The following is a 12,166-nucleotide window of genomic DNA, read 5'->3' on the forward strand; positions in this document are numbered from 1 at the left end:
TATTTATCCAATGAAAAGGATGTTGACAAAATATGCACGGCATTGATTATGACATCATTAAATATGTCAATGTCGATTCAACGCCCGTTAATAATAATAATTCGTAGATAGTTCTTTTTATCTTGAAATTTAGAAATACGAGAAAAAAAAGATCAAATTTAATATTTGTTTCCTATCTAGATTATATTAGCGTTAGAATACGGTAAATTTTCACGAAAAATATTTTGCGATGGCGGTACGCCCAATCGCGCCCACGGGAAAGTTCCAATTTTTAATTATCGGGAAATCGGGGAAACCGGTTCACAACGTGGATAAAAAACGTACGGAATGAAACCTGACAAAAGGTTTTCAACCAGATTTATTCAGATAAAGCTATAAGAGGTTCATTACTTGTGGATTTTAAAACCTACATTAGCAAAAACGAAAGTTGTTGGGAAGGAAAGAGTAAACGCAAGACAGAAGGTTTGGTTGTGTTGATCAGGTATGTTTTTATTCTATCCGAACTAATGTTAAAAAAGACTAAAGAGGTCCTGACTGATTCTGGGTAATATTTGATTGGTTCGATTGTCACCGCCGGATAGGCTATCTCCCGGAAATTTTGCCGGACCTCAAACAATGACTCTTTTACATGTGCAGTAATTGTTTTTACTTTAGCGTATAAACAAGGCCTTAAAAATTGAAGCGCTGTCTCGGGAATGGAATGACAAATTTTGGTTGGTTGATTTCGGCTGCTGCACGTTTTATTTTGTTTCCAATTTTGAAGTTTTAATTAATATTGTCTTGCGAACTTGATTCAGGTAACTCTCATCCTTGTTGTTGAAATGTATCCTGTAGATGAGTGATGTTGTTTTTTCTGAAAGCTTAATTTCCTAGTGTGACTAACTGTCAGTCAGGACCTCATTTCACTTTATCGATATTATGCAAACAGCAGTGTGTGCTAAATAATCTTGGTTTCGCTTTCGATTTCAAGCAAAGGTCTTAGGGGTCACTCACAAATCGATTTTAAGTTCAAATAACGTCATATGACGTTTGTGGGTGGGTGGGTCAAGGTAGGATGACGCTTTGAATGGGTTATAAAAAACATCGATTTTGAGATAGAGCTTTCATCTAATATATTATCTCTTTTCTATTTTGTATAATGAAAGAATAAAAAATATAAGTGAAATGATATAAAGTACAGAACAAACAGTCAAACCATAACCAGACAAACCAGACCCCTCAAAAGTTAAGTTTGTATAACGACGGCTCGACTTTGATCGCTGCATTTTGTATTTTGTTGACTGTTGGACTTAAACGAAGAGCACCTCGAAAATTATCAAATAAAAGGAAAGCTGCGGAAAAGAATACGGAAGTCTCGGAAAAGAATACGGAACTATTTGTCCACCGAAACATTTTCATTTTTTGCATGCATCACACTCCAGCTGGAAGCAACGAGTACTTTGGGCAAGCATCGAGCTTTATCAGTCTGGGCAAGTCGGGTCTAGAAACCAGTGGTCAAAGCCGCGTTGGTTTTGTTGGTTGGTTGCAACACTCGAGTCGAAAATATGGTGATGGCATTGAGCATGAGTTGGTGTTGGTTTTGACGTTTTGGCTGAAGAAAAAGAATCAGAAGTACCAGATTTTTTTGAGTGACGTTGTGTGGGGTGGGTGGGTTGGTTAGCTATCAAAACGTCATATGACGTTATTTGAACTTAAAATCGATTTGTGAGTGACCCCTTAGCAACAGGGCTGGGTAGAAAAATCTAAACATAGAATTCAAAAAAAATACCGATCATCGTATAGAGCACTAAAAAATACTCCCTTTCTATGTTTAGTTTGTTCTACCTTGGATTATAACTGAAAATATCTTCAAAAAAACCTTCGTCCGCTATCACCCGTGCGGTAATCTTTGCCCGTGTCAATTCTTAGATAATGAATAAGAGAGGGGCGCTTAGCTAAGCCGTGCTTGCGGGCGATAAATTTATGCTTACTTATCTTGTATATTTTAGTGGTATTTATCCAATGAAAAGGATGTTGACAAAATATGCATGGCGCTTACAAAATATGCACGGCATTGATTATGACATCATTAAATATGTCAATGTCGATTCAACGCCCGTTAATAATAATAATTTGTAGATAGTTCTTTTTATCTTGAAATTTAGAAATACGAGAAAAAAAAGATCAAATTTAATATTTGTTTCCTATCTAGATTATATTAGCGTTAGAATACGGTAAATTTTCACGAAAAATATTTCGCGATGGCGGTACGCCCAATCGCGCCCACGGGAAAGCTCCAATTTTTAATTATCGGGAAATCGGGGAAACCAGTTCACAATGTGGATAAAAAACGTACGGAATGAAACCTGACAAAAGGTTTTCAACCAGATTTATTCAGATAAAGCTATAAGAGGTTCATTACTTGTGGATTTTAAAACCTACATAAGCAAAAACGAAAGTTGTTGGGAAGGAAAGAGTAAACGCAACACAGAAGGTTTGGTTGTGTTGATCAGGTATGTTTTTATTCTATCCGAACTAATGTTAAAAAAGACCAAAGAGGTCCTGACTGATCTTGCTCCGGATCAGCGGAAGTGCTCCGGAATCTTCTGGTGTTCTGGAGCACAAAAAAACGGCACTTTTTCCGAGAGGATCCTTCCTCAAGTGCAGCTAATTTTAGCATTTTTTTGCCTTTTTGGGCCGATAGAGAGTCTTCATTTTAAAAAAATGCAGGAATTTTCTATGTCTTTCTAGAGATTCAATACACCAGCTTCTTTCCTTTTTTCATACCGGAGCTAAACACTTCACATTGGAACTGTCAAAATTTAAGACTGGGCAATTGTTTTGATTGCAATGTAAGGTCGTTTCTTTTCCCTGTGTCTTGAATGTTTTGATGGCAATGTAAAGTCTTCTTTTTCTTATTTTTGATTTTGGTGGTCACACTTTGATGTCTAATTTTGAAACTGCTTGCGTCAAATTTTTCATCAACATATCACAGCATATCAGATGAAAGAAACTGTATCAGTTTAATTTTAAACGTGATTTTAATGGAAAGGCTTAACATACTCATCCTTTTGGACAAGTATTTTTATGAATAACAGTTGAAGTGTTATTCTCTTAAAGCTTTTTTGTCCACATGTAGCCGTTTATGTTTTTCAAATAACCTTTTTTTTCATGTGCTACTGGACAAACTTAAATCTCTTGTGTTCTACTCCATGGCTGGTCGAGCAGGTATTGGTACCTGATTTTAGCCTGTGGCTAGGGGGGACTAACCATGTTAGGGGTCACCTAAATTTTTTCAGATGGACCTGGGGGCTAGATTCTATGTTTGGTGATTGAATTATAACATAAGTAGCCTACCAGACCATAGGTTGGCATTTTCTGATCTTATATTTTAATCTAAGCAATAATGCTCAAAAACTGACAATTTGGTATCTAATATATTATCTGCAGTGCCGTAGCAACTGGGGGGGGGGGCACCAATAATTTTTCAAAAATGGTTTATTTGCAAAATGCAAAGTTTTTTTTTTTAATTTGTCATAATTGTCTTATAAATGCATGTTTTGAATGCATTTTCAAGCAATCTAGAGCTCAAATTTTCAAAATTTTCCCCCTCAGGCCAAACCATGGTTGGCCCTCGCGGTGTCACTAAACTTCATCCCCCTTAATATGAAACTGCTTCCTACTGCACTGATCTGTAAAAATTCTTTAATCCTGATGCATTTACGTAGATAAAAAATCTGTCTGGCAAGGGATCTGCACCCTGACTTGAACTTTCAGTACTTAGCATATCTCTTATATCTTAGGGCATTTATTCTATTTAGCAATAAGCTAAACTAACTGTTGTATTTGTTTGATTGTTTGAAAAGGATTTTCGATTTGACGTGTCATTGGCTTATAGGTCACCTAAAATATTTGGCAACCAGGGGTTACCTAAATCTTAGGGGTCACCTGAATTCTTAGGGGGCACTTAAAACCTGCTGCCAAGCCATGTACTCGTTCGTTTTACTGCGTTTTATGGAAATTTTGTACAGATTACAGTAAATACATGGTTTGTCAGATAGTCCCAAGTTAGAGCAGTTGAGGGTACAGGATATTACAATTTCCCCATATCTCGCTCTCACGCAATTGACATATTTTCAATTAAATTCAGTTTAGATGCAATTTTCTGAGAACATCACTGAGAAACGATGTATTTTTTTGACTGTTTGCTACAAGCTCACACGTTTCCTTTCTCGTCATTTAGATTGAATCATACTAGAAAATTATTAAAGTTAACAATGAATGACTCACACATTGGAAAACTGTTTTTCCAAACAGCTGGAGCTCACGTTTTGTCTGGCTTCTTCGCTTGGGCAGCAATTCTCATCACAGGACACCAAGTAAGTATTTATTAGCTTATTTCCCATTTAGAAATTTAATTTAATTTCTTAAAGGTCTGGGGCCACTTTTTTGAAATAAAAAATCTTTCATAAAAAATTTATCAACAGTTTATGTCAAGAATTCTCTGAGACGGGTGGGCTACTTGAATCAAAGTTTGGCATTCGAACACCCCAACTTCTTTATGTATATCATTTTGATGAAATTTGTTTTAAGTGGCCCGAGACCTTTAGGTTAAAAATTGTCGATTCATTAATTTGAGAGACTCGTGAAATGCAATGAGAAATAATATTATTTTTGACTGTTTGCCACAAGCTCACACTTCCTTTCTCATTATTTAAAATTGAATCATACTAGAAAATTATTAAAAGTGAACAATGAATACAGTAGTGTAACTGCGTGCAGAATCTGGATTTCATGAGCATGACTTTATTTTAAAGAATCATCCATAGTGTTAAAAGTTGTCTCAGTGGAGTAGGCTACATGATTTACCAAAATTTCAAGAACATGTCGTGCTAATTTGCTGTATAAAATCCATTTTCATCTTAGACGAAAAATCTTGTTTTGGCCACTACACTCAGTTTTCTCCTTTTTCGAGAATGTTGGATTGGTTTGATTTATATATTTAGAAAAATTCAAGAAAAATAGAAAAATCTGTGTATAGTTATAAAAATATTGGTGTTATTTTATGTTTTATTTTTATTTTGTTTAGTACTTTCAACACTTCCCTTTCTTGAGGTCAAATCTCTTATCATCACCATATCTATGATTTTCTTGTTTAGATTGCTCTTCACACCAGGCACTATACCAACCCTGATCAACAAAAATACATTGTTCGAGTGTTGCTGATTGTACCTTTCTATGCTCTGGATTCATGGCTCAGCATGTTGTTCTTTGAAAAGAATTATTACATCTATTTTGATACTATTCGCGACTGTTACGAAGGTATAAGGTCTAAATAATAAGGTTGAATAAAGAATTCTAAACTGCACGATGTCTAAATACTACTACACACTCTAACATTTTAGCATGCTCTAAGCTCTAGTTTGGACGATCAACTGTTTGCCCTGCCTAATCTAATGATTAAGTGAGAAGAAAGTTGGCAGTTAAAATAAAGAAGTCAGTGCTCTGATGTCAAAAGAGGGCATTGACTTTAGACATTCCACTTTCTGCCCAATTTAATTCAGAATTAGAATTGGAATCTAGATATGGCAATCTAAACAAGATCTCAGTAATTTGGCACTTGTTCGATGGCTGGTATATATGGGCCTATGTTCCTTATTTTTTTGGTTCAATCTGCCTTTGTTGAATTCGACTTAAAATCAGGATAACGAAAATCTTAATGTTTTTAAAGCCCAATATTTTCATTGAACTTTCAGACTTGTTCTATCCGGTTTATGAAATTAATCATGAAAGTATGCCAAAATATGTCTCTGCAGGCAAACCATTCTTCTCTGATGTTAAATCAATTTATATAAATGTTTCTTTTCAGCATTTGTCATCTACAATTTCTTATGTTTATGTTATGAATATCTTGGAGGTGAAATGGCCATTTTATCTGAAATACGTGGAAAGGTCTTGAAGTAAGTTTTTGCACCCTGTAACCTATTTTTGGAAAAATCTTTCACCAAAAGTCCCCCTGTGGGGCTACAGAAGGTACAAAATTCCGGAATACTGGTAAATATTGCATGAAGTACTGCACAAAATAATAATAATAATTCACACTATCAATTAACAAAATGACTGCAAAAGAGTTAAAACTGTTTTCAAAGTATTTGTTTTCAATGTCTTTTTTATTCAATGGCTTAATGGCATATCAGCTGTAGATAAAGTTTTATTTTCCTGGATTTACTTGACTTTAATAATCATCACAATATTAATAATTTTATAAATGACTTTTTAGTTATTGCTATTTTCCCTTCCCAGCCAGTCCCAGCCATTCTAATTCGCGTCGCAAATGCCGACATAAATTTGGCTATTGCCGACGTAAAAGTGCTTACTGTACTATAGAACCCAGAATTATTTTGCCGACGCAAATCAATCTGAATTAGAAAGGCTGCTTCCCTTCAATTTTCTCAAACGTGCTTTTTACTTCTGAAATTTTTCAGGACAAGCTACTTTACTTGCACGTGTTGTTTCTCTGGGCGACAAATAAACATTGCATTTCTCAGAGCATGTAAAAAGGTATGACGGTGTTATAATGTTTTTTTATTTGTGCTAATAACTGAGCTAATAATAATAATAATAACATATATTTTAAGTGGCGTACTCCGCTGCCTTTTAGAATTGTTTCCACAAAGGGCCACTATGAATAGAACAAGAACTGGGAATGCATTTATTCTTAAAGGTTTTATTTTTACATAAATGTTCCTGTTTCATTCATATCAGACACATATTTCATATCAGGACAGTGTCTGTCTATTGTTATATCATGCTGGTATAAGCAAAAACTCTTTTTGACCAATCTTGCTCCACACCCGTGTCAATCCAATGTGAAAAAGCTTGTGAATTAAAATTGATGAGTAAACAAACGATATCACTTATTTAAAACCAAAACCTTTAAAGTTGTTAAGTTATTTGAAATATAAATTACCCCTTGGCGCTGTTAGGGCTGATATTTGTTTATTATAAATTTTTCCTTGTTTTGAATTATTATACTGAAGGCAAAACCTATCGTATTTAAAGCTTCAGATAACAACATTTTTTCAAGTGAGAAATATGAAGCTCTTTCTATATTTCTAAGAATCGTATATTCTTCTTTTTTTCAGGCCACACTGCAGTTTTGTTTCACCAAACCCATAATGGCTGCCATAACATTGGTTTTAGTTGCTACAAGGAATTATTCAGATGGCGATTTCAGGTAATTCTGGGGACTGATTTTCCGGAATGTCTTTTATTCATGTTATGTGATTTTCGATTTTCTGATTGGGAATTTTTCATGACACAAAGCTAATGATTCCCCTGGATTCCCTCTTGTAGACCCGTAAATTTCAACACTTTCTCCAATATAACTTTTCTGATATGATATAACTGATTTTCGGAATGTCTTTTATTCATGTTATGTGATTTTCGATTTTCTGATGATTGGGAATTTTTCATGACACAAAGCTAATGATTCCCCTGGATTCCCTTTTGTAGACCCGTAAATTTCAACACTTTCTCCAGTATAACTTTATTGTTCTTTTTTTTTCAGACCAGACAAAGGATATCTCTACATCACAATCATATACAATATTTCTTACACCATCGCATTATACGGTCTCTTCTTGTTTTACAACGCGACCAAAGATTTGTTGACACCTTATTATCCCGTGCTCAAATTCTTAACGGTCAAATTCATTGTCTTCATGTCCTTCTGGCAAGGTTTGTAAATTATTGTTTTTTTTGTCGTTTTTTTTCGATTTATCAGATTTGATTTCTAAGTTTATTGGAAAATCTCTCATGGGTCATGTATAAATTCCTAAAAGACATGGTTCCGGTCCCAAACTACAATACTATCAAAAATCAAATTTTATCAATAGCCCAATTCTTTGTAATAATCAAGTCTTCGTCTTAGGCTATCAGCAGATTTCGAGTTTTAACTCTTTTTGCTTAACTTGCTTTTTTGACTCCTTCAGGTTTTGTGTTGGCGATCATTGAGAAATGCGGTATGATTACTACCTATCATGAAATCGAGGCTGGAACAATCTCTGCCGGTTATCAAAACTTCATTCTGTGTATAGAGATGTTTTTCGCTGCCGTCATGCTACGATTCGCTTTTCCTTACCAAGTGTACCGTGTACAGAATCACAGGCTAATTGACCGTGATAGTTTGAAAGAAATTTCGTCCAATTTACGACGTAGTATTAATCCCAAAGACATTTTACAAGACACTATTCATAATTTCGCTCCTGCCTACCAACAATACGCGGGTGTAAATAAAGCGAAAGACGTTCAAGTAACCATCGCGGATGATGGACGAGAAACGGTCAGTTATCAGGTAACAATACCGCACTCCGCCCGTGACGATTATGATAGCGATTCTGCTAGTGGGGGAGAGCGAGTTTCCATTGGCAACAAGGGTGTTTTTAAACAACAGAACGACCGTTTTCGAACGATTGATGGACACTCTCCTTCGCTTTTGTTGGATACGGATGATGATAAAGTGAACTTGTTAGGTTGAGCATGGATTGGAAGAATCGTTTTGGAGATAAAATTTCACTTTTTGCAGTTTTCACGAATACAAGAACCACTTCAAGACGATGCCACTTTGTCATTATACTTTGCTTCTTCAAACTCTCGACTCTTTTTGAAGACCAATTTATAGTACCTGAAGGAAACTTTTTTTGGCGAGAATTATTTTAGGCGAATTGGCGAATTTTGGCAAAATTTACCAAAACTCGTTCTCGCTAAAAAAAATGTCATGATTTTCTAAAGAAACCCCCAATTTTAGTTCAAAACACCCATTTTTAGGCAAAAAAGAAATCAATTTACCCTGCCATAATCGCCGAATTTAGTTTTTGTCAATAGTATCTTCCTTAAGATAATTTGGAGTCGTTGATAAGTTAAAAGGCATTTACTTCACCGATGAAGTTTCCTCCTGATTGTACTGTTGGTGTCAAAATATGAACAAAAGCTCCGGCAAATTGTATCCAAGAAAGCTGGTATAACAACATGAAAAATGAAAATAATACGAGTTCTTTGAAATGTTATTGGGAATTCAATTTCGATTTGTCACAAATGCTATCAAAGGACAAATGACTCTTTAGATGGATAATTAGATGGTTTGTACTATTTGGCATGTGGGATCCTTTTATTGTCCTGAGCAAAATCTAAAAATATTTTTGCCTAACTATTTTCCAAAGTCGAGATATTTAAGTTACAAATTTTTGGCTTTTAGGATGAAAACAATAGAACTTCAACGTAAGAACCGTGTAAGATCCCATTTTAAAAATTTCAAATTTTAATATCTCGATTTTGGAAAATTGTTACACAAAAATACTTTGAGGTTTTACTAAGGACTGTAGAAGGTTTCTGTAATCTAAATATCTCAAACATCTGATTATCCCTTTAACTGTAGTGGTCATCACAGGAAGCACGTAAGCTGATATGACCTTTCTTAAATGTTATTCTTTAAAGTAGTTAGTTGAAAGATTGCTTGTAAATATTATTGTGTCTTATTTAAATATTACGCACACTAAACCATAAAATTATGAAAATTAAATGATTTTAAATATTTTTAAACTGATTGCAATTATTATTGATTTTTTATACATTTCTTTGACGGAGGTTGTCTGCACACAAACCCCACTATCTACGGCTAATTTCAACATTCTTTACCGTAGAGAGTCTGTCGTCATTGTCTTTTCTCATTTGAGATTTTTCAAAACGACCGCTGCGATGGAGTGTTTATGAGAGAGAGGAGACGACAAGAGAAGTGTTGTTATTTATAAATCATACTTCATCGCAGAGGTCTCCGTACGGGAATTTTTTTATTAAACAGACAATGCACACAGAGTGTACTACGAAGCGATAAACCGTGAGATACACTCTGGTATAGAATATGACGGAGTAGGTTTTAGATTAGTTCTCTGCTTTGACTTCGTGTAATTTTCACATGTTTCAGTGTCATGAAAAAAAAAGAATAGCCTTTTTAACTAATTGGTAATATTCCACTCTTAAATAAATTTTCAACAAGCACAAAATCAGAATTTAGGTTAATCACTTGAGAATTTTGGTTTAAGATTTTATTGAAAACAATTTGAACTTGAATTTGTTTAAACTTTTCTGAATCTTTCCCTAGTGAGGGAAATTTGACTGAAAACTTTTTTAACAAAATATTTCCTGTTATCTTTTATATTCATTTATATTTATTGTACAGAATATATTACCAAGTCTTAGTTCAAAATATTGTTGTTCAATTTTTATTATTTTGGGATAAATTTTTATTTTGTTGTATACTTTTACTTTGCTTTGTTAGAAGATGTATGAAACACATTTTAATATATTGATATTTATAATTTTCTACTCCAATTAGATAACTTTTCGTGAGAGCCAAAAAATTGCGAAGTTTTTCTAGATTTATTTTTGCAAATCAGCGTTTTCAAACATTTCGTGTGGATTTAATTTCGCGGAACAGCAAAAAAGTCAGGTGGTCATAGCCCTGAAAACGCAAATTTCTGTCGCAAATTTTCTAGCTAAAAATAAGATCTTGAAAATTTAGCGTGAATTCAATTTAGCGAATCAGCAATCTCACGCAATTTCACGAAAAAGGCTAACATTCGCGAAAATTAATCCGATTAAAGTATTTCGATTTCCTCAAAACTCTCTCTTGTCACAGAATTGTAAGACCTCCCCATTGGAAAAACAATGCTTTTCAAGAGAAATACCCTGAAATTTCATCATTCTTTAAAAGCCATCTCATCATATCTTCTAAGGGAAAAGCCACAATAAACTTTCATCCCCACTAAGGGAAAAGCCACACTAAACTCTCATCCCCACTAGGGAAAAGCCACACTAAACTCTCATCCCCAACTTTAATCCCCACTAGGGAAATTTCTAAATATGGGTTTTAAAACGATTCTTACGTTGAAATCCTATTGTTTTCATCCTTAAAACCAAAAATTTGTTATGACTTAAATATCTCGACTTTAGAAAATAGTTAGGCAAAAATATTTTGAGATTTTGCTCAGGACAATAGAAAGATCCCGCATACCAAATATTATAAACCATCTTATTATCCCTTTAGAATATCACCCCTAAAAATAGAGGATTTACATTCCGATAGGGATTTAACTTATCCATTTTATCCCCGCTGGTGAAAAATTATCACCGGGTTACTGAGACAGGGGTGTGATTCAAATTGTGGGGGATTCGGAAGAGCCAATAAATTCGAACTCCTTTCATACAAAAACGGTATGAATCGAGCTTCTAAAATTTTCTTCTACTAAAAGTCTCTTTGTAGAGAAGTCTATAGCCTTATTGCCGAATTTTTGGTAAGGCGTGTTGCAGTGTTTATACCTTGAAAATTTGTTTTTCTTGGCTAAAAGTTAAGACAACTTTGAGCTCGTCCAACTCGATAATAATGCAGTACTCAGCATCATGATTTTTCCTTAATCCTTCAAACCCAGCAGGCGTGTAAACACCACACGCTCTGAATTTGTCAATATACCGAGTCCCAGACTTATGGCTATAACTCCTTATCACTTGATTTAAAAGGGCATCAACCAAATGATTTTAAGAAGAATATAAAAATACCTTTTCAATGGTACCAAAACCATTGTCTAACTCTCAAGTTACAGGCTTTTATGCAAGTATGAAATTTTGACTTTAAAAAAAACAGTTGGAAATTTTCACATTTTTCAAAAATGTTGCACGTTGGAAAGGTTTAAAGAACTTATATAATTGCATACAATCAAGGTCATAATATTTGAGAAAAAAGGGAAATACACCGGGAAGGTTTTGAACCACAATCAATTTGTAAGTGCTCTAAAGTAGGTTGGAAGGGTAGAGTTTTAACTCTGAGTTTTAACATGAGACTTAAGACCAAAAGTTCAAAAATAGTCCAGTAAGACTCAGAATATAGCCTGGAAGTCTGCCAACCCGTCCCAAATTGAAATATTCGATTAAATCAAAGAGATAGCCCAAAATGGACTTTCTCGCCGGAACTTTAAATCTTGAAAAACGTTAAAATAACCAAAATTCTCAAAATATTATGACCTTTATTGTAGCATTTGAGAGTGTTTAAGTGACGCAGATGATGTCTAGACAATAAACCCTTACAGAAGTCAGTAGAGAGAAGTAACAGTTTGACAGCCTATGACAAGCAGCG

At 34.4% G+C, this 12,166-nt stretch overlaps 1 protein-coding gene across 1 annotated transcript; it reads left to right on the top strand.

The window, feature by feature from the left end:
* The first annotated feature begins 4,219 nt into the window (after nt 1–4,219).
* Nucleotides 4,220–10,020, top strand: LOC136815352 (transmembrane protein 184B-like). The gene is made up of 7 exons (XM_067071795.1): nt 4,220–4,358; nt 5,139–5,301; nt 5,849–5,939; nt 6,465–6,540; nt 7,125–7,216; nt 7,550–7,719; nt 7,974–10,020. The coding sequence occupies exons 1-7, from the start codon at nt 4,257–4,259 to the stop codon at nt 8,516–8,518; spliced, it is 1,239 nt and encodes a 412-aa protein (XP_066927896.1). The 5' UTR covers nt 4,220–4,256; the 3' UTR covers nt 8,519–10,020.
* Nucleotides 10,021–12,166: the final 2,146 nt, after the last annotated feature.

The sequence above is a fragment of the Clytia hemisphaerica genome, unplaced genomic scaffold, assembly GCF_902728285.1.
Source record: "Clytia hemisphaerica strain Z4C2 unplaced genomic scaffold, Clytia hemisphaerica genome assembly, whole genome shotgun sequence".
Lineage (NCBI taxonomy): Eukaryota > Metazoa > Cnidaria > Hydrozoa > Leptothecata > Clytiidae > Clytia > Clytia hemisphaerica.